This window comes from Marmota monax, unplaced genomic scaffold (assembly GCF_021218885.2).
Source record: "Marmota monax isolate L192 unplaced genomic scaffold, Marmota_monax_Labrador192_F-V1.1 WCK01_AAM20220418_F8-fsc00028, whole genome shotgun sequence".
In the NCBI taxonomy this organism is placed as follows: Eukaryota; Metazoa; Chordata; class Mammalia; order Rodentia; family Sciuridae; genus Marmota; species Marmota monax.
In genome coordinates, this window is record NW_026694779.1 from 14,669,329 (window position 1) to 14,692,447 (window position 23,119).

A 23,119-nucleotide genomic window follows, 5' to 3' on the forward strand; every position below is an offset into this window, starting at 1 on the left:
TGGCATAAAAGAGAAAAGAAAAAAAAAAAGGTGTTTGAGCGCTTGCCAGAATTTGGGGAAGCGGAATGAGGTGCCTGGAGGAGGGTTGGCCCATCCTTTGCTTAAAGTTTTCTTTCCTTTTTTTCTTTTTTTGTTTTTTTCTGTCCTTTAGCCCATGAAGAGCATCATGCTTTTGAAGGTGGACGTGGAAAACACTAATTGCACTCTAAAGAATTCTTTGTCCTTTGCTGAGTGGTTTTGGAAACGGTCTTATCAGGAGGGAGAGTGAAGAGAAGACCCTCTGAAGCCCGATGCTGGTCAATTTAGAGTGGGTTTAGGACTCACAGTGGCAACAGCGGCAGGTGGGGTGGGGGAGGTGGGGTGGGTTGCTACCGTCATGTTCCTTGCTTTTTTTTAAGATTTTTTTTGATTTTTAAATTCTGTTCTTTTCACTCTGATTTTTTTTCTTTTTTTTTTGGCCCTTTAAAATTCCTTCTTGGGGCTAATTGTTGTTTTCTGCACTCCCTGTTCACTCTGAATGGCCCGGCTTCCCCTAGTTAATGAGTCTTTGAAGCTGCACGTACCAGCTAGTCTGAGCACTCGCTGGGGGAGCCTGGCTCCGGGTTGGTTGTTGTGACACATCCCTGCAAACCATGAGCTGTGGCCATTGTTTCTTGTGTCCCAGGGAAAAGAAAAACCACACCTAGGCTGATTTTGCCCTGACATCACACACCTCTCTCTTATTTTCTGTTTTAAAACTTTTTTTTTCCTTAAGCCGTAAAAGGGAAGCAGCAGTCAGAGTTGCCTCACATGAAAACTACAAGCACATTTTAGTATCAGAATAGAAATCAGGCTACAGGTCTCTCGGACCCTCCGTGGAAATACGTCCAACCAGAATTTCAGCTGGGCCTTTCCATGGACAGCTCGGAGCCGCGGCCTGGGATTTCTCCTGGTAGTAAACCTGCTGTTTCCAATTGAAAGAGGAATCGATCATTTTTTCAGTGTTTGAATTGAGCTTCTTCCACTGTTGAGGTGTTTTCCCCCACTGAAGACTTCCCAGATCCCCTCGATCACGTTTTGTTGAAAGAGCCCTGCTCCTCCGATCCGCCCTGATCCGTCAATCCGGATCCCCATGGCCTCTAGCCTGGCAGCTGTCCCCTGCATTGTCACCTAGGAGAAGGAGCTTAGATCTCCTTTCCGAGATACACGTGAGCATTCCCAGCACTGAGCTTTGAGCGCCTCCTGCCCATATTGATCATTGGTGTTGCTGACGTATAGTGTAATCACTGCCAAAGAATCACCAGTCTCAGGAGAGGGAAATGGCCGCGTGGGGAACAGGGGACCCACTCAAAACGTGCCGGTTCCCCTCTCTCAGCTTTGCCCCACTGGGTGCTTTTACCTGGGCGAGGGCAGGTGCAGGAGGCGCCTGCTCCTCCTGGCCGGCTGGAGTCGTGGGAATGGTACAGGCACACGTGTCCCAGACCTCGAGGTACCAGGACTTCCAGACCCTGTGGCAGGCAGCTCCGGTCCCTGAGTAAGACTCTCCATTCAGATAGTCGACCGTCCTCCGCAGCGCCTGTGGGTGACAGGTCCCTCCCCTTCCCTCCCATCACTAACCACGTCAGCCATGATAATCACCAATCATCGTTTTTAAAAGTGCTTTTTTCTAAACTCGAGTTTTTTCAGCAGTTCCACTATGAGGTATAAGAATATCGAGTCCATTTAGTAAAAGTCTGGGACTTGTATCTCTCAACGACATACGTTTCTCTGAACATTCATCTTCTTTTAGAATTATTCCTCAAGGATTTAAAAAAAAAGCTATTCTGGACATGAAATTCTTTTTTATAATATACGTATTTTTCTGATTGATGAGAAAAAAAGGATAAAATCGACTTCAGTATAATTCTCATATATATTTCCATAAAGTAAATGGATTTTGAGGAATTTTTATTTTTGGAATTTTTATTTTTATTTAAAGCATTTGTGATGACATGTTTAACTTTTGCCTGTTTGTAGCCTTTGGAGTAAAAATAAAATAAAATAGGAATGTTAGGCTCATGTTAATGATTTCCAGTTTTTACTGTGTATGATCTTGGAACCTGACGAGTACACAGAGTAGATTTTCTTTTTTTTTGGTCCCAGTGAACTTCTGCAACTATTTCTGACCCTCAGGAAAATACTAACCATGAGAAGGATTTAATTTGCCAAATGTTAAGAACCTATCATCTAAATTACTTTAAGAGTGGATTTTTGTCAGATTTTGCTTTGGAAATTGTTTTAATTGAATATTTAGTCATAATAGACTTTGTATGAACTAAGCTGATTTAATCAGTTTAAAAACCTCTCATTACCTTCTTAGATTAAAGAAGCTAATACTCCTTTGAGATAGAAGGAAATCTTTCCCAGGGCATGTGACTTCTTCCGTGTTAGGCAGTTCACCCTTCTTGGCCGGCGCTGGGGCGGATCTTGGGTCCATCAGCCAGGTCCTGGTTAGGGAAGGCCTTGCAGTCTGGGAAGAGAGCCACAGGGAGTTCAAGGGGCTCACTTTCCCTTCTTGCAAATTGTTAGGGTCTGCAACACAGAGCCAGGAAATTGGATTGAAGCTGATATGTTTTCTGCCCCCACCCCCACAACTGTGACTGCCACACCATAGGGCTTGTTTCCCTTAGGAGAGCTGGACCCCGTAGGTGAGGGCCAGCAGCCCCCTCAGAGACTGGCTTGTAGGCATTTGGGTTCTTTTGTGTAAGCACTTTCTGAAGTGCTAGATTGCTCAATGTTTAGGTTTTCTCTTCCACCCCAGCTTTCCCTCGTGTTTGAAATGATGATAGTTTATAGCAAACCTCTACATGGAATATAATATCGTATAAATTCGTGGTACCCTTGATGGAGGGAAAGAACAGGAAAACGAAGTCAGGATCCTAGTAACTGTTAGGTGACGCCCACTCTCTGCCCTGGCCTCTCCTGGGCTAGCTCTGTTGACCCACACACAGTCACAGGACTGCACGATGGGAGGACCCTTAGATGGAGTGGGGAGTGGCAGATACAGTATTCAGCCTACCAACGGTGGTGCCTCCCCCGGGCACGGGGCCAGCAGACCAGAGCTGAGTGCTCCAGTCTGAGCCCGCTGCCTCTGACTGGCCTCCTTGTGGAGGCCTAGCGTCCCCTGCAGGTCTCCCTGGTCAGCACTAAATGTCTGCACAGACGTGGCCGCCTATTGTAAATAGCTCCTCATCCTCTCTGGCCCACCCTGAGGGCTGGAGTCTGGAATTGACTGCTGTGACTTGGCCTTCGCCATGAGGCTCACTCTGCAGGCTCCCGACTTTGACCTAGAGCTGACAACATCTGCATTGGTCACTGGGTGGCGCTGCCTCCCAGCCAACAGGCCCCTGCCCGCCCCAGACTCTGCCCAGCCATGTTTGTGGGACTGTTTGAAGATCCTACTGCGTGTTGCTTTGAGACTTTTATACAAAGTAGATTAGAAGGTGTGAAAATCACTCTTAGTGGTCGACATTTAGTTCTTGCACACCTGATAAAAATGGGTTAAAGAGAGAACTCTCTAGACACGCTTAAAAAAAAAATATCGACTCCTCAGTTCTCATCGGCCCCAGGGGCAGTCATGGAGAGTAAATAAACATACAAATAAGAGCTACAGTAAGTGTTTTATCAAATAGTATGCCTGAAGACAAAAAGATAGGATTTATTTTTCCTTTTTAATTTGCTGAACATAGCATGTAACCCCCCTCCCCCCGCCCCCCCCCCCCCCCCCACACACACACAGACACAGACACACACCTTTCCTGTATTTTGGGTTTCTGGAAGATTTCACTCATTCCAAAGAAAGTGGGCTGCCTGTGCACTGTGGGAGTTTCTTAATACACGGAGGCCAATTAGAACGATTCTGGATTTGGTGGCTCAGGACTATAAAAAGCCTGGATAACTGTCTCTGTTGACACCGAGGAGACCAAGGGCAAAGAGGAAACAGGCGAGGTACAGAGAAGAGCCCCCCAAGCCGAGTTCCCGTGCAGCAGTTAGACAGGTTTCCCTCTATTCTCTCAAAAAGCAAAAGGCCCCCCCGGAGATTCCCTACCTGCCCAACTATACTGTTCCGGGCTCGTTTTCTGTTATCTTTTACATAATGCATCAAAATTCAAGACCTTATTTGTTAACACATTGAAGCCACAAGTCCCTGATTTCATGGTACTGACCTGGCCAGATATTTAGGAGAAAACTCAGGGGTTCTTAGAATTTGAGAACAGAAGGGACCTTTGAGATCATCTTCCAGGACTTCTTGCTTCTGAGCACACAAAAGAATCCCAGGTGCTCACTCACCTGGGGTTGTGTCCAGCTCCCCTGGAGGTCGGGGAGGGCTGGACATCTGCATTTTTACCTGGGCCCCCAGTGACCCTAATGCTGATGGTCCTCACTTGAGAATACCTGGTCTTACCCAACCTCTGCATATGACAGGTGAGAAACGCACCCCCCCGCCGCGCCCGCTCCAATACCCGAGAGTCCTGATTCAAATCTGAAACATCAACAATCTTGCAAAAGCTATCGAAAACCATTATGACCAAGATTGAGTAGATGATGCTCGTAAATAAGAACTTTATGGCCAAGACCACAGCTATCCTAAGCAGCCCATCTCTGGAAGTCCTTAATATAAAACCTCACATGCAGAGTGCTGGCTTTTCTCTTTTATAAATACCATTTCAGCCTGTTAAGAGAAAAGAAATTAACGTTCAGAAAAAGTAGCTACTCCATATGCGCAGTAACTACTTTTCTATAATGTCTTATAGCATCTGGGGTTCAGCATCATTGAACAAGATTAAATGAATGTTATAGAGCTATAAAATTGCATGTAAAATAACGCAAAACTGTGCAGATGACTATCAAAGTAGCCTGGGAATGAATTTCCACTAAAATTAATTGTCACTTTCTAAATGTAGCTTAGCAAAGCTGTTACTAAACTGAAGGGATTCTTTAATACATGGAAGTCTCAGAAAAATCCAGTGAGTGTCCCCAAACCCTGCACAGGAGAAGCAAGTCATTGTGAAGTCAATATTTTTTGTTCTCCATTGCTCCTAAAATTTAGAGTGCCATCTTATATGTGTGTGTTGAATGTGCCTTAGAATATCCAATAAGAGAGCCTTTGGATATTCTATTGTGTCCCTCGGAAATCGCAAGGTAGAAGGAATCTGTGTTAAGTGTTTCGTTTGAGTTTTTTTGCCTGAGAAAGTTACAAACTCACAGAATTAGAAGATTTCTAATTTCAACGTGTGATATTGAAGTCAGGATTTTTTTTTAACATTTATTTTGGAACAAGTGATTATTTGGGATTTATTAAACTAGCAACACTGCATTAGAGAAATGAGCATGAACTTAATATATGTGTTTCTGAGTTCTCTATAGAACATGAATGGTACCTATTTTCTTTTTACATACAAAGAAGCAGTTTTAAAGAAAAGCTTTTTAGTTTCAGCACTTTTCATTATATAATGAACAGGGCATATTAAAGGACTTTGAACATTTCAATGAATCTATAGGGTCTGTGTTTTCAAATGGAGTTGTTAATTTTGTGAGCACACAATAAATTCCTCCCAAATTTTGCAGACCTTAATCAGGTAACATGCCTTTCAACCTCTGGTATGATTTTTTTTTTTTTTTAACGCATGAATGCTATCTTCTTAATATTTATTTGTAACGAGTCATTCTAACTTTGCACAATTTAGTTTCATTTGAATTATTGCTCAGAAGAATTAGAAGTGTGAACTAATGAGTACACTTCGACTTGAGACCATGAGCATCCTTTGCTCCGAATTTAAAATCTTATCAGTTGTCTTGCTTGAAAGGCATTCATCGTCTGTGGCCTCCTACCTGCGTAAGCTGAACCAGGTTTGTTGGCCTCCTGTCTTGGATCCCCCAGTGCCCCCCACCCCCATTTATACCATCTGTGCCCTGTGCCGTTGGGGACCCTTTCACATCTGGCTACAAGCTGGTGTAATGCCCTCCCTTTTGATCTGGCTTCATCTAGTGATTTGCTCAGTATTTTTAAGGTCAGACTGAAAACTTTTCTGTTCTAGTTATTTTTGATTTTTATACTGTGTGTGGTGTTTGATGTTCGGATCCATGTGAAAGTTGCTTCTAGGAGCCAGTAATTTTTATTCCAGCCTCTTGCAGCAATAAGGTAAGATTAGTCTGTCCTCTTCTTACTTGAAAATGCAGTGATTTATGTGTTTAGTGCAAATGTTTATTCATGCCAAAGTTCTTGCTGCGTTCTAATTTGGGACTCGATTGCTATGAATGGTGCTCCTTCCTCTTTCAAGTTAAATTTTTACAGAGTGTGCTTAAGTGTTATTAGTTTGCAGAACTTTATTTTGAGATCTTTCCTGATCTGTTGCCACTGATTTCCCACTCCGTCTTTGGGTTCTTATAGTGTAGAAATGTCTTTTTTAATCCTGCAGGTTTAAAACTCTATGCAATTTTATCAGCCACCCTGCAGAATCTTAATTAAGTTCCAAGTGTGTGTGGTGACTTCCATACCCCTGTTCATTCCACATGGGTCAGAACTTTCCACCCGCTGTGTTTGGGGCTCCTAGCCGAGCGCCTGGCACTCTGGTGAGAAGCAGCCATTTCTATGGGCCCTGCCTCTGTGGAACACAGTCGGCCATGGGGCTCCTGGTTGTCTCTTTAAAAAACACATCTTGTTTGTTGAATTAATTTTCTTTATCCTTAAACTCAGAATGGTTTTGCTTTAGAACGAGTCAATTACTCTCTTCCTCTTTCGAACTGTAATTCGCCCACGTGATTCAGTGGTCCCCCGTTGGGCCAAGCAAAGTGAATGTGCTCTTCCTCTCCGGCTGTCCAATACCCCCCCCCCTTTAAAAACAGCACAAACCCAGCAGACCCTAATTTCTTCCATCCACCTGCAGACGGTCCTATCTCACGCTGTAGAAGCAAGTGCCCCGAGATCATGTGTGCGATGCCCAATTAATTTTAACACAACAAATTTAATGAACTCTCTGAGGGGCAGGGCACCAGGAATGGGAGGTTTTAAAATTTCATGATACCTCTTTGCCACGTTTGAGTCTGTTGCTGCCACCTCTCATTCTCCTTGCCCTTGGTCATCGGATGCACTGTTTGGATGGAGTTCCTGGTGACTTTCTTGGCAGAGACCCCACTTCCCCCGACACATGGTGTGTGGGAGGCCAAGACCCTTGCCTGTGTTTTTTTCCATGGGATTCTTTAGGTGCCAATAATTGCTGTTGCAAGAAGTGCTCACCGCTTTTCTCTAGTGAATGTGTTAAAAATCTCTGGACTCTTCCAGGATGATAGGCCCTTTGTTATAGGAAGAAAAGACAGCAGTAGCCCCTACAAGGCTCTGCAAGTTCAAATATGCATCACTGAAATAGATTTCTCCTTCCAATCATCTGGCTGGGCTGCAGTGCTGACTAGCTTATTTCTTGCCAGAGAAAATAAGTTTAAATCATAAGCATGCTTAACGAGCAGGCATAAATCACCAGGCTTTGTGATCGTGAACTTGTTGGGCTCTGCATGGTTTGTACAGATGTGGGGCCCAGCCCAGCGAGGACGTGGGCAAGCCCCGACTCCTCAGCTTCCTCTCCATCGTTTGGGCTTTGCACCTATAGGGTTCTACACAGGATGGGTCCAGAGGGGGGGTCTCAGGTCTGAGGACACGTTGAGGCCTTGGGGTGCTCTCCTTCTGGGGAAACGTGGAGATGAAGGCACAGTTTAGGGCTGTGTTCCGTTTTCAGGCAAAAGTAAGTGATGTTTCGTGAAGGTCATCAAGGGATGAGGGACAGGACTGTGGCTTTCTCAAGTGTCTTTAAAAAAAAAAAAACAAACATCTTTGAATCCAATCAAACTTTGACAGAGGCTGGTCGGCTTCAAAGAGTGTTCCATAGGAGGCTGCTTCCACAGAGGTACGGCACATACTTCAAAGCTATTCTTGCAAGACACATTTTTAAAGTATGTTTTAAAATAAATAATAATACACCCACACCAATGTGCATTGCATAGTGACATTTTAAAGTTTGGGGAGTCAGGAAGCATGAGTTAAGTATGCACCGATGTTATGGAGAGTCACTTTTTAAGACCCTTTTCCTATAAAAACAAAGGTACAGAAAACCCACACAAAACAAATGCGTAACTCAGTGAGTTGTTAAAGAAGACTCTTGTCCTTAATCTCAGCGGCTCAGGAGGCTGAGGCAGGAGGATCCCAAGTTCAAAGCCAACCTCAGCAACTTAGTGAGGCCTTAAGTAACTCAGTGAGACCCTGTCTGTAAATAAAATATAAAAAAGGGCTGGGGATGGGGCTCAGTGTTAAGTGCCCCTGGGGGTTCAATCCCTGGTACCAAACAAACAAACAAAAGACTCTTACAACAGCAGGTCAAGACATAAACTTGGTGGCCTGCTTCCACGCCCCTCCCTCTCACTGGAATACCCACTGTCCCCGCCGATGCTGGCACCTGCACTTCTCCCTGGCTTTGTCACAAGTGATAAACACCAGTTTTGTCGTTTTTCTTATGACTTTGCTTACAAAAGTCACCCATAAGAAGCCTTTTGAATGGGAAGTGCAACGCTCTGCACCATAGGGACGTGTCTCCCTGTCAATCAGTGACTGGACAGACCCACACGTTCCTGCAGCCTGGGCAGACTGGCAGCGTCCATCAGGATGGCTCAGGTATCGAGTTCCAGGCCATCTAAGCATGTAGATTTCTTCTCCCCAGAGCCCTAAGGGAGCCGAGCTATGATTGTTCCATGTTCTGTACATGGAAACTGAGGTCGAGTGTGACATAACTTGTCCAGGGGAACAGATGAGTCGTTCCCAGAGCCAAGGGACATCCACGGTACGGTGGCTCCGGCTTCCTCTCATGCCAGCTTCCAGTGGACAAGAACTTTGTGATTCGTAACAAGTTCGTTTTTAAAGCAAAGTCTCGTTAGCTATGACAAAGGAGATGGGAAGGAAAAAAGAATCCCTGTCCAGCTTCTAATTTTTCACTTTACAAATGAAGAAAATGACCCAGGATTAAGAACGTTATTTAAGATCACACAAATGGTTGGTGGCAAAGGTGCAACCAAATCCGCCAGTCTCTTGGCTCTGAGCATCAGCGATTGTTCCTAATTCTGTCCCTCATGTGGGCCGAGTATGTGCTTGCTAACCTGCCTCCGTGTTTCAGGTCCACGTGAGCAGATTGGCCCTGAAACTGGCTTTCCAGCTAGGACACACCAGCTACTGGCTCCTTTTCTTCAAAGTTGAACTGGGAATTTAAAAAAAAAAATTTATATTTGAAGCTTGCTTTTCTGTCTCACTTATTGAGTGCCCAATCTGTAGGCACACATGCCTAACACTCTTCTCTGAAAAATGTACAAGAATAACACATTTGACTGGGGTGGATGGCAGGTGAAAAAGAATTACTTGTGCAGTATGTAGGCCCATAAACACATTGACAGCCAATTCTGGATTATCCCAGCACAAATGGATCATGCAAAAATCCCTCCTCTACTTCTCCCCGGTGACCTTCAACTGTTGGTGTTTGGGAATGCTCCTACCGGAGATTGGAAAGGAGAAGCCCAGAGAAGATGGAATCTGGTTTCCAGACCAGAGCATTAAGTGTCCTAGCAAAGGGTCAGTAGCGTCACCATTTAAGGCTAGAGAGAGACTAGGATGACTCTAGAGAGACTAGACTTACTCAGGATGCCCAGCCTGACCCTGAACACGAGGAGGGGGAGCAGACAGGCCCGGATGTGAGGAGCTGAGAGTGGGATTTGCTTTATTGGGTTGGAATCCTATTAGGTTGTGCCTTGAGCAAGTGACTCAACGTCTGAGTCACAGTGTCCTCAGCGGAAGAGGCTGAGCTGCTTCAAAGCAAGTAAGATAGCTCAGCCCTTGGCACACAGCAGAGTTAGAAAATGGTGCTCCCGTTTACGTCCGTTCATCCTTACGGCACGGAGAGTGCACCACCCAAGGAAACTCACTCCACCCTCAAGGGGAAGGTGTGGGTCCAGCCTGCCTGTCTGAGGCCCCGCGAGTCTGTGGTGACAATCCTTGGGCCAAATCTCCTGTCTCCTGATTGCTGCTTTATTATTGCTCTTCCTGCCTGATGGCACCATATTGGGACAAACAGGTGGCCCTTTTTATTGAGTTCTGTATACCTGACTTCAGAGCTCACTTGAACCCTAGGTGAACTTCATGGGGCTGTGGCTCAGTGGTAGAGCACTTGCCTAGCATGTGTGAGGCACTGAGTTCGATCCTCAGCACCTCATATAAATAAATGTATTGTGTCCATGTACAACTAAAAAAAAAAAAAAAAACCAACCTAGGTGAACTTTCCAATCCATCCTTTTCCAAGGACATCATTACCATCCTTTTTCAAGTCTATAAGAAGGAAGTGCAGTGGGTAGAAATGTTTCCCAGCCTGAACAAATTCTGGTTGAAGCCAACGCCTCCTATTGTCCCCTGCGGATGGAAGATACTCACACTTGCCATCACAGGGTGATTATGGGACATTCCCAGGTGTCCCCTGCAGGATGTGCATATTATTTTAATCGTGGACACCTTAAAGGACAGGCGACCGGCTTCAGTAGAGCTGAGATAAGGACCACATGTGACATTGACTCAACCGCCCAGCGAGTACTTATTAAAGTACTCTGATGTGCTACGTTTGCAGCTACAAAAATAAACAAGATGTCGGTCTACTTCACGGAGCCTGCCATTTACAGGTTTACAGGTTGAGAAAGACCATTAAAACCCAACTCCCAGGCCACGGGAAGGACAGGAAGTGTGTGCTCAACATCTCTGAGCCCCAGACCCGGGGCAGGCACCCCAGCCCACCTCGCGGCGGATGAAGAGATGTTTGGATTTGTTGTGAGCAGCTTTGGTTTAGTTTGGGTTTTGAAGTCAAAATAGCCTTAGATTTCTAAAGCCGAGTGTTTTCACTAATCTCATTACTTTAAAATTCCCCCACAATCGCTTCGATACTGAATTCAGTAACCACAACGGCTGTTTATAATTGGTTGGAGATTTTTAAACCTTTTTCAAAGCTGAGCGAGCCCTGGACTTCTGCTTTTTGTGCGTACCTGAGGGGCCAGCATCCTAAAAAGCCCTGTGCACTGAACTGTCAGCCGTGGGGACTTTGTTACTCGGGGTGGGGGGTGGGGGGATCAAGATTGCTTACTCTGTAATTTTTTTAAAGCCCTGTGACTCCTTATAAAGCACATAGATCATCTGAACAAGAAATATGACACTAAGTCTAGGATTAAATAATATCTCGGGGCCACCGCCTCATGCGATCTCAGCAGTTTGGGGACTCTGCTAAGTGCAGGTTAACAAGACCAGGGCACCGTAAATGAGCATCTGTCCCGTGACCCAGCTGGAGCCCCCTCCGGTTATTCATTCCAGAAGTGCACGCTGACACTGGGTTCAGTCCTGTGGCCTCGCCCGCGCGCAGTGGTCTTTCAAGATTGGCGGGAGGTCAAGTCCTCCAGCCCCAGGCTTGGTGGAGCCACTAAGTGTTTCGGGATCCAACTGGCTCTGCGGGTCCTGGTGACTCGCTTTTAACAATTAAAGAAAACAAAAGGCAGAGGCGGTGGGGGGGGGGGGGCATCTCCGAGCCCTTCGTGGAGGAAAGGTTTCAAGAAGAAAAAATAAAGGGTTTTAAACCAGAAGAGGAAGCTCTGCAGAGAAGAGCCGGGTGGACTGGGCACCACGGCCACTCCGCCCGCTGACCTGGGCTTCGCAGTCCAAGTTCATCGTCCTCGCACTTCAAAGGGCTGGCTCCCCATCCTGCAGTTTTGCTTGATGACAAATTAATCAAACTCGATTTCTCGAATGAGATGGACACAAAAGAAGGACAAGTACCCAAGGCCCGAAAGTCAATACAGCCCTTCTGGCTCTGATTAGGGTAACAAAAGGATCGCTGGAGCCCTCTTCCTGCAGCTCCCGGCCGTGGCTGCGGGTTGGAACTGCAAGCCGGCCCCGCTTGTAAAAGAGGAAGGTCTGATTAAAACAGGTTTCAGCTGCGGCCAAGTGCACGGGGAGCCCTCCTGACAGAGAAAAGGGCTTTTCTCCACGCCACCTCTTCTCAAGAGCAAAGCTTCCGCTCCGAAGAACCTAGAGGAAGTAGTATATTATGGATCTGAAATGTTTATAGATGGCCCCTTTCAAGTTTCCACTGTGAAGATGACTTGAAAGGAGAAGAGAAACCACCATCCTGTGCTCTCTGACAAATGGAAACCGAGGGCCCGGGTTTGGATCGGGAAATTTACTTCTGCAGGGCAGGGTTAAAAAAAAAAAAAAAGACATTCTCTGAGCCCGGGAAATGGATGTGCCTGCGAAGGCAGGGCCTAGGGCGGGGAGAAGCCACTGCCAGGGGTGTGCCCACCGGCGAGCACAGAGGCAGCCCCCTGCTAAAGCAGGGCACGCGGGGTTCTAGTGCAAAGCCTCCTGGCCGCTGCTCCTCGCCTGCTCCTCCCGGGAGCATCCAAGGACACCGCCTGCTTCCTCCTCCTTGGGATGGCTCTGAGTTCTGGATTTAGAACAATTGCTGTTGCAAAAATATGGTCACTTGACTGCTCTGGGTGCTTCAGAGAAATGAAGGGTCCAGACCTCTGGAGCCAAGTTTCAGAAGGAAGGTCTTAGGATGTTTCCTGTGGAGGCAGAAGGCACCCATCTGCAAACCTGGGTTTGGAGGACCACTTCCGTGCACGCTGATGCCACCCATCTGCAGAGGGTTCCCACAGGCCCATGTCTCCTTTCTGACTCTTGGTTTGAAGATTCTTCCTCCAAGTACCTTTCTGTCCCTGAAGGGCAGTTCTCAGGGTGTGTGTGGCGCCGTGCGAGGCTTCATAATTCAAGGCTGTAATTTAGATTCCGGTGATGTGCAAATAGAGAGTGAGCCCTACGCCCCCCGCCCCAGCTGCTCCCTGCTTGCTGGCCTCCTGGGGTGGCTGTAAGCCCAGGCTCCTGCTCTGGACGCCTGTTCTGAGCACAGTGGGGAGCACCCCTCCTTCCTTGCAGTTCAGGGAACACTGCTGTTCTCCGTGGCCTCCCTGTGGCCCTCGACTCCTACATACAGCATGTGGCTGGTTGTAAGTGCAACATCAAACTGAGAGTTCCTGGCCTCTCCCATGTCCACCCCACACGCAGCCCCTCGCAAGGGAAGGGCTGTTGGCTGAACTCAAAAGCAACCTTTGCACAAGCTCGAGGGAGATCCCACTTTAAAAAGCCCGATCCCTGTCCTGGGGAGGGGGCTGCTGGTATGCACAGAGCCCACGCCATGGCTGAGAACAGCTCCCCCAGCCCACAGCGTACCCCAGCTGGTGACCCGATGACCTGGTGCCCGCCTGGCTTTGCTGAGGTGCAGCTGGCCCATCTGGCTAGCAGGAGTAGCCAGTGGGCCCTGAGAAGAGCAGACTGGCCCCACCCCAGGTGGAGTGCTGCTCCTGGGGAGGCCGGGCGCTGACCCTTCCCGGGCCCAGGGCGCAGGTCAAGGTGGCCTGTTTTTAGCCATTTCTTTTAAAATCATTAAAAAAAGGGTGTTTTTCTTTTTTCCCACAAACCTCTCACTCTTAGGACAAAAATAACACATGCTCAATTTAACCAATACAGCCATAACAATAGCGAACTCCCCCACAATTAAAAAACCACTTTCCCCCCCCCCCCCAGGCCAAGTGCTCTACCACTGAGCTACACCCCCAGCCTTTTTTATTTTCTTTTGAGATGGGGTCTTAATAAGTTGCTCAGGCTGACCTGGAACGTGCCAGCCTCCTGCCCCAGCCTCCCCCGGAGCTGCGATTATGGGTGCACACCATGTACTGCCATACCTGACTAAGAGAAGACTTTTTAAAAGGATCCTAAAGACACTTGTAGGACATGACACTGGGGATACGTAAAGACCCGGACGAAGATTGAGCTGTTTGCTGGGGGACGGAGGCCAGGAGCAAGGGCTGAGAGCAGATTGAGGAAGGACGGAGGAGGGACAGAGGGATTGGGGTGGGCTTCTGGAGAGACACCTGCCTCCTCTCAGGAGAGACTGTGAAAATGGCTTATTAGCAGCCCTGTCTCCTCCCTGTGGTCAGGACATGCTTGAAGGGAAATGAGCGTCCTGTTTCCTGTGGGGACACAGGTGAGGAGGGCCTCCTCCACTCTGCCTTGGCTGCAGGTAGGAGGGGGGTGTGAGGCTAGGAAGAACCTAGAGTCCTTCCAGAAACTTCTATAGACAGAAGACAAGTCAGCACGTCCGGAAGTCCCTACTCCTCAGGAGGCAGGAGCTCGAGGCCAGGCTGGAAACCAGTAACACTCCATCTCCAAAGAAGGAAGAAAAAGGAAATTGGAAGCCCCTTGCCTGCAGAGAACCAGCCCAGCACTCACCTTGGCCCACAGGTGACCTGTCTTCACACCCAGAGGCAGAAATGGGCCTGAAGAAACCCAAGTGCCTACGTGTGGCTCTCCATCTTCAGCCAGCGTGGGGCGTGGGTGCAAGGAAGTCACGCCAGCGGTCACGCAACCAAGTGCTAGGCACAGGACTGGAGGGGTACCCGGTTCACGATCCCAGTGGGCAGCTTGAGAGAGTCAAAGTCTGTGCCAGATCCTGGGAAGGCAAAAACCGGGGTTCATGACTCAGGTGACCCCAATCTGCTACCTGGTCTATTGGGTCTCTGTCCACGCGGAGCCCTCAGAAGAGCCTCACGTCCTTCAGAACCAGAGAGTGGGGGTGGCAGAGGTGTCAGGAGGTCCCCAGACTCTGAGTGGGTGCTTCCCGAGGTTCCGCCCCCCGGGAAGGTGTCCGTGACACTGGTGCTGACGTGTCCTCATTCTCCCCCCCTTAGTGGCCACGGTGCATGTCATCTTTAAACCCAACTCAAAGTCGCATAGGTCGCAGACAAAAACAAAACAAAACCCACCAACCTAATCAGTTTAGAGATTGAAGGGTTGAAGGACAGAACATGCCCGTCTGTGACGGTACAGGTTTCTAAAGCAGATACTATTAAGAGACAGACTTCACATGTTTGATTCTCAGAGTGGCTTTCTCTGTTGTAAGAAGCTCACAGCAGGTGAGCAGGTCTGGTTTTCAAAGTTGTAGCCTATCATCCCAGCAGCACCGGAGGCTGAGGCAGGAGGATCTGGAGTTCAAAGCCAGCCTCAGCAGAAGCGAGGCACTAAGCAACTCAGTGAGGCCCTGTCTCTAAATAAAATACAGAATAGGTCTGGGGATGGGGTTCAGTGGTTGAGTGCCCCGAGTTCAATCCCTGGTACCTGGTAAAAAAAAAAAAAGTCATAGAAATCCCCAGCTTGGTCTGAAGCTGCGTAGGTAAATAATGTACTTCTAGAGTCTTCTAGAGCCGTGTGCACCTCAGTGTCAGCAGGAACCCAGCAGCGAGGTTGGCAGAGCCCCCAGGCTGCCCTCCAGGGGCCCGGCTGGAGTCATCAAGAGGAAGACAGGACCAGCTATGCCTTGGCAGGGTCCTGTACTTGTCTTGTGATGGGGATGGCAGCTTGCAGGGTCAGCAATGAAGGATTTATAGCATTTGTTCAGTCAAGTTCGCTTCGGGGGGCTAATTAGTGCATCATGGTCATGCCTAATATTGGGGTTCCTTTGACATAATCATGATCAGGCAGATGAAATATAACTCGCTCCCCTCCCCTCCCCTCCCCCCTCTCAAGCTCACTGTTGAGTGTTCCTGGGCCACAACCTGAACTGCCCCCCTGCTGCAGAGCTGGGGACCCCGAGATTCACCCGCAGCTGACGTGTTCTGCGCCTGGGAGGTGACCAGGCTCTGCTCCTGGGCTCAGCCTACCCGCACCCTCCTCCTCTTCTGTGCCCCCTCTCCTTCGGCGGGCTGCTGCCTCTCTTGTTGAAGTCTTCCCCGTGTTTGGTGAAGGGAACTCAGCAGCAGGACCTCTGCGGGGCCTCCGGGCTTAGAAGCAGCAGGGAAGCCCCGCAGAGGGGCACTCAGACCAACGGGCGGTGCTCTGGGTGGGTGGGTGTCCCCTTTTTGGTCTGGTTTTACAGCAGCTGGTGACAAAGCCCAAACCCCACATGCTGGCACCACCGGAAGTTAAAGTGCCCTCTTTTTCCCTCCTGCCTGGGACAAGAGCTTTCAGTTTATTTTTCCTTGTGATTCAAAGGAAGGAAAAACAGAAACACACACAAGGAACAGTCGAGTCCTCACTTGTTCCAATGCCAACGCAGGTCCCTGTGGGCTTTTGAAGTGGCCTGTGTTGCTGGGCTCAGGATGCTCTTGGCACATGCAGCCCTCAGACCCCATGTGGTGCATGTGTGGGCAGGGGCTCGGGGGTCTTCCCGGCAGGTCAAAGCCATGAGCCGATGGCCACTGTACTGCAGGCTGGCTGTGAGGAGACCCTGCTTCCCGATCACCAGGAGGCCCTACGTGAGCTCCCCCACCCCCGCCGTGGTCCTTACCTTGTAGAGTAACCACCTTGCAATGGGGCGCACGTGGGGCCCATGGTTCCCCACGACGACATGGAAGACAGACATTAAGCAGTGGTTAAAATATAATTAATAGTCACAGTTAGCCGGCACAGGTTCCAGGCCAGTCCCTGTATGACTTACAGTGTTAACTCACTCGGTTCTTCTGACCTGTTGAGCTCCCAGGACTTGCCCAGGGTGACTAGAGAGCGGAGGGTCAGGATTTGAGAACAGATGTGCTGGCTCCAGGCTCCTCCTTAGGAGCACTCTCTGTATACACTGAGCACCTACTTGATGCTCACTCTCTGTATACACTGAGCACCTACTTGATGCCAGGGCCTTTCATGCGCCATCTCATTGAATCATGGCCATCCCCATTTATAGAGGAGGAAACAGAGGTTCAGAGGGGTGAAAGCACAGGACTGAGGAGGGGGTGCCGGAGCCGATCTCTGCCCAGGCTGCCCACCTCCTAAGCGTGTCCTTGGGCTCTCTTGCCCCAGATCATGCCATTGGCACGGTGTAAAACTGCCCAGGGCTTGAATTCCAAAGGAGCCCATTGGGGACTGGATTCCAGAGGCTGTGCCCCCCAGCAGGGGGGGAGGAGCCTTGCCCTGGGTGGCCGAACTGCCCTGTCCACACCACTGCTCCCCAGGTGGCTGTGATTTTTGACAGATGGGGAAACTGAGGCTCGGGGAGGCTGAGTGACTCGTGTGGAGGCCTGTGCCTCACCCAGAGGAGGCACCGAGGTCCGAACAGTAACACACTTGGCACGGGGATGGACTTGGTCACCCAGAGCCACTCAGGAGAACAGGGGTCCCCCATTCCCATGTGGGGACTGTTCCCATCTTTCCACGTTCACCTCACACCTCCTCCCCCTCCTCTGGGAACTCAGGTTCCCACCGACCTGCACAGGAATTTGGGGACGACTCACTGGACAATTTCAGAACAGCTCTTTGAGCTGCTTGGGGTAGAAGTACCAGCTTGGGGGGACAAAGGAAATAACCACAATAATTATTATATTTTAAAGTATCGATGGAAATCTCTGTGGGGGTGATTAGGAGATCCAGCTGTGCAGGCGGAGACCTCACAAGCAGCCGAGATCCTGTGCCCGACCCCTCTGGGTGCAGGCGGGTGACACGGTGGGACATAAGCTTGGAGCTGGAGTCACTCTTCTATGCAAAAGTAACCTGCCCACCAGGGTCAGGCCTGCAGGAGGTGGCCCCTGTCACAGCCCTGGACTGGTCAGCATCAAGGGCCCAGTCGACTAGCTCTTCTGAGAGGTCCATTCCCTGGCATCCGCAGGGAACTCACTTTGGGGGCCTCGGTGTCAGTGCTATAATTAATTATTTCCTGTGACCACAGGGACAGGCACCTCCTAGCACCCTGCATGGTGCCTTGCAGGGCTCCTTTGGCATCTGCTCAAGGAGCAGGCCTTTGGGCGGGCAGGCAAGGCGGGTTTGAGGCCACCGAGCTCTTTCTGCGAGTTGATCCAGGCCCTGAGATCCCTGGCTGCTCACATCTGGTCCCTGGATGCGCCCTCTCCCCACTCTGCCGGCCGAGCTGGGTGGGTAAGATGTTCTCTCTCACAGTCGACTTGCCTTTGATCTTCAAGGCTGGATTTCCCGCTTCAACACCTGGCCGGCTCAGCCCCTCCTGCGCCCGCCGCTGGCCGCTGGCTTGCTTTTTCAAGTTCATTTTTCATAGGCAGATGGTGCTCATGCTGGGCCTGACTGTAGCTGTGGCCTGCTCAGTGTCCGGGAGCCTTCTACTCCCTCTGGCCAGTGCAGACAGGAGAGCCTCCCAGGCACCCTCTCATCTCTTAGGACGACGTCATTGCCTGCTCCTGAGAGGTTGCAGGTGATGCTGTTGGTCTATAAGCCACACTTCAGACAGCGCGATCCTACCCTGCACTTGAAATAACCTGCACTCCGGCCTCCTGAAGTGAGGGCCTGTCTCTTCCCGTTTCCCTTAACAGAACTGCCTCCTCGTCCCTTCCCAGAGTCTTCTGGCCCAGGTGACTAATTCAGACTCAGGTGCCCCTAGCTGATAGAGAGGCAGGGGCTGGAATCAGAGATCTGTCTTCGAGACCAGGGGGTAGGTTCTGTGTTGTGATGACCCGAGAATCGCCTTGCTCATGGCTGGGCCACCGCGGTTTTTAGTGGGTCCTGGCAGTGCTCTGCCAGGATAAACTTTTAAAAAGACCATGATGATGGCAACGTGAAGTGACTGTTACCCCACATTTCCTTCTCTGAGCTACCTCAGGGCTCACGGGGGACCTCGGAGGGGCAGCTCAGTGCCCGTGCAGAGGGCCCAAACCTAAGCAGGCATCCTATCAACAGAGGCTCCCGAGGGCAAGCTGTGTCCCTGCCACCCTGCGTCCCTGAGCTGAGACCCGTCTGTGCCATTCAGAGTCATGAGAAGGATTTCCATGGGACCAGCGTGATGGCAGCTTGCCCATCAGCTGGTGGGACCTACCGGCCTTTTTTTTGTTGTTCTGAGGAATGAACTCAGGGGCACTCGGCCACTGATTCCCAGCTCCTCTTTTTATATTTTATTTAGAGACAGGGTCTCACTGAGTTGCTTAGGGCCTCGCTAAGTTGCTGAGGCTGGCTTTGAACTCGTAATCCTCCTGCCTCAGCCTCCCGAGCCGCTGGGATGACTGGCGTGCGCCACTGCGTCCGGCCCTATGTGCCTTTTGATGATACCTCGAAGGCTCCCTTGAAGCTGAGCCGGGTGTCTGAAGTCTGTCTGGTACAGTGGCTCTGCCAGGAGGGACGCCCTTTTCACTGTCCTTAAATGGGCTTTGTGATTCTCCCATTGATGCCTCCAGGAAGTCAGACTCGAGCTGAGAATCTAGGGCCCCCAGATGCTCATTCTGGTTCCCGAAAGGGCTTCGTGCCTGCTGCCTGACCTCGGTTGGCCTCGCTGTGCCCACCTGAATATGGGTGTGACCGTGGTCGTTTATCTGAGACCTGTCACGTGACAGGTACAGTCTCCACCTGCACGTGGGGGACAGTCCTCTGAGACTCCCCAGCAGTGGTATCACCTGGGGACCCGTCAAGGGGGCCAACCAGCTCTCTCCAACCAGCTGGGTGGACCCACAGGCTCTTCTTTATGTTCCTGGGTCTGGAGTATCCCGTGGGGATGGGGTGGCTCCCAGGGAGGCACTGGGTCAGCCGGGACGGTGCCAGGGGTGTGCCCTCAGGACTCAACACACCTGCTTCTACCCACGTGGTGTGAAAGAATTTCAGTATTTTAACGGGTCCATCCCCCCTTGGCCTATGAAAAATACCAAGGACTCAGCAAATTGCCCAGGACCTCCCAACCAGCCCGTGGTGGGGCCCAGGTGTCGCACACTGGAGTCTGGCCTTACCCGCTGAGGAACACGACTCAGGTGGCTCAGCAGAGGGTCTGAGATGGTGCAGGGTGTGGGGTGGAGAGCGCTGGGGACCTCCTAGGCTTCTTCGTCCTTCCTCTGGGCTGGACGCCTGCAGGGTGCCCCGTCACTTGGTTCAGGGCTGCTCAGGTGGGTCGAGGCCGGAGCCTGGGGCCTGCACGCTGGGCCTCCACTGTCCCCGGGTGCCATGACTCATGGTTCCCAGTCCTCCCAGCACGCACGTGCACGGGAGTCTTCCAGCTCCAGGTTGGCGGAGAGTTCCCAGGCAGGATGTTTACCTCCCCCAGAGGAACGGGCACGGAACCAAGCAGCCCTTGCTTGGCAACCCCTGCCGTTCTTTCTACCCCGGGGCTCCCTGCCAGGCCGACTGGGGAGGGCACCCCAAACAGGCGCTGGTGGGCCTCCATTCTGCAGAGAACATAATGAAGGTTTTCAGGGTGATTTATCTTGCTAAACACGAGAACACAATGGACCCCATCCATTATTCACCGTGCCAAGCATGGGCTTTTCTCTCCTGCCCGGGATGCTCTGAGATGGTGCTCACCTGCACAGCAGAGTGGGCAGAGAACACGGGTGCCCCACGACCCCGTGGCACCAGGGTTTAAAACTCAGGAAGGATGCGATTCCACATCTGCATTTTTTCTGAGCATCATGAAAAACAGGGGCTTCTCTAACTCCAGGTGATTGACTGGAAGGTGCCCCAGCAGTATAGGTATCGCTCCGCATGCTTGAATGTGATCTTAGAAATTTTTCCTCATTGCCCAGGGGACACCTAGACATGTGTCCTGGAACACCAGAGTCCCCTCCCCACCTGGGAAACGGAGTGCTTTCTTTTCTAAGAATTACAGTGAAACCAGGAAAATGTAAATGTTTGTTTTGATTCCCGGCAAGTTTGACGAAGTGGAAATAATACCCACTTTCTGACAAATGAAGGCTTTTTTGAAGTGGAGTAAATGCTAATGAGTTATTAAGTTCCCACATGCTCAGTGGGACGATGTATGTTCGGACTGATACCACTGCTGGGTGTGATGGCGCACACCTGTCATCCCAACAACTCCAGAGGTCAGGCAGGAGGATCGCAAGTTCAAGGCCAGCCTTGTCAACCTAGAAAGACCCTGTCTCCAAATAAAAAGAGCTGGGGATGTGGCTCAGAGGCAGAGAGCCCCTGGGTTTAATCATTAGTGAAAAAAAAAAAAATTGACCCCAGTAAAACAGTAATTCTACCGAGTTAGTACCATGAGTCAGGTGTGGGTACCTCCAAGTCTGAGTTCATTTCTCAATTTTCCTTCTATTCTAAGCTTTATAGGGAGCTGTGGGAACAAATGGGTTTGTTCACAGAGAGGAGAGCTGCAGAGGGCAGTTTGCAGCTCGCATGTGACCCTTGCCCCTGTCTTCTAGAAGGTTCTGTGTGTTACAGAAAAGGTGGAGCTTGTTTTTGGTTTGGTTGGGTTTGAGGTTTTTGGTTTATGGAAACATAAGCATCCCGGAACCCTTTAGGGCCTCAGCCAGTCTCCATACTTTCCCTGTCTTGATTTTTAGACTTTGAGCAATGGCAGGAGGTGGAGTTTCTTGGTTCTGCATCTTGAGTGAGAAGGCAGTATCTGGGGGCCGCCGGGCACAGGCAAGCTGGGCCACCTCTCTCAGCCAAGTGGTCATTCCACAGGAAATGGAAGCGATGTTCAGCTGTGGAGGATGAAATGGAGCAATTCAAGTGTTAAGTGCATCAGCTAGCAGGAAGGAGTCCCCAGAGAGAGGCCACCCTTCCCTCACCCGCTGCCCAGGGCACCTGGGAGCCAACGTGGGTATCCAGGTTAGAGAGAGAAATATGGAGAACTTAAGAAAACCCCCACAACGCAAAGCCGCAAGTTTGGTACTAATGACAAAGGTTGTTCTCATTTCTGTCACCCTTCCCACAAATGCCAATCAAATGTCTATTACATCTAAGGCACTAGCCGTGGTTTCCTCCACCCCAAAACTGGTGACGCGCCAATGGGCTGCGACACTCGTGTTGAGTTGTAAAGGTCTTTAGGGGGGGGGGGGGATGTCAGGGAAAACACCCCTGGTATTCACAGAACCGTCTAGACATTCCCGAAAGATGGTTCTAAAGCTCCTCCTTTCTTTTGGAAGGGGCTTCTGTATTCCCGGGGCTTAACGCCACCATTTCCTACTTTCAAGATCATGTTCAGGATTATTCTAAAGGATTCTGAGACTTTCCACAACTCTGTCTATTTCAAGTCTGTTCTCGGAAGATGGAACTCCACAGAAGGCAGGTCATGTGATTTCCAGTCCGAATCTATAAATAACCCGTGTATCCATTTTAGCCCCCAAAACTCTACCATCTGGCTCTCTGTTCACACAAGACACCAGGCCGAGCTTGGAAGGAGAGTAATCCTGCCAGGCAGGAGCATCGTAGGATAATTGTGATTCGAGTAGCTGTCCTCACTTCTGGTGTCTTGGGGACAGTCCCTTGGGCTTTCCCAAGGTGAGCCGCACCAGATGAGTAGGCTGGAGCCCGGGGTGGGGCAGGGGGGTGTCTTCGAGGTGGGCCCTTATTTCTCTTCCTTGGTATTTTCCCCACGAGTTTCCAAACATTAAAACTCCCATGGCTCAGCACCGAGAAGGTCTGACCTCCCTCCTGCTCCCCTTGACGAAGTTTCCAGTTCCTGTGTGTGAGGCAGGCAGAGGAACACAGCTTGTTTGGGGGATCCCAGATGGAGTTTGCAGGGTGGGTATTAGAAACGTCGTTGCTTCTGGGTGGTAAGCAGAAATTTTAAATTGGAACAGCAGTAAAACACATGTGTGTCGGGAGGTGGGGCGGGGGTGGGCAACCCCCCATGTCACTTGTGCCTCTGTAAAGAGACCCTCGAAGAGCCGAGTGGGTCTGCACTTTGAGAATTCCTAATGGGTACAGGCAGTTCCGACACCGAGCCGAACGTGTTGGAGTCTTCTGGTGATTTTCTTCTGATTTGGAGGGGCTGGGGGGGCGAGCAGACACACCAAGACACATTCAACCCAAGACGGGGAAATGCGGGCACCTGGCACACCCTGCTGATGTGGGGGTGACGGTGCACGAGGGAACAGTCTAAGTGCAGGGACCGCAGCAGGAACAGCCCCAAACAGGAGGGGGACGGGCCAGCCAAGGTAAGTGGGTAACTCTAAACAGACCTCAGGGTGGGCTGGAGGTGGGGGTCAGACAAGAGGCAGACAGCACCGAAACAAAGCCCCCCCCCCCCCCCCCCCCGATTTATGAGGAGTGAGTCGTTTGGAAGTGAGATCCCTACAGCTCTTGAAAATGGAG

At 50.2% G+C, this 23,119-nt stretch overlaps 1 protein-coding gene across 1 annotated transcript in view; it reads left to right on the forward strand.

Moving 5' to 3' along the window:
* Positions 1-2,037, forward strand: part of Eif4e3 (eukaryotic translation initiation factor 4E family member 3) — a 30,442-nt gene extending 28,405 nt beyond the window's left edge. Inside the window, exon 7 of the mRNA XM_046425496.1 lies at positions 152-2,037. Within this exon, the coding sequence (XP_046281452.1) occupies positions 152-198 (47 nt within the window). The 3' untranslated portion in view covers positions 199-2,037. The remainder of the gene's footprint in view (positions 1-151) is intronic.
* The last annotated feature ends 21,082 nt before the right edge of the window (positions 2,038-23,119 follow it).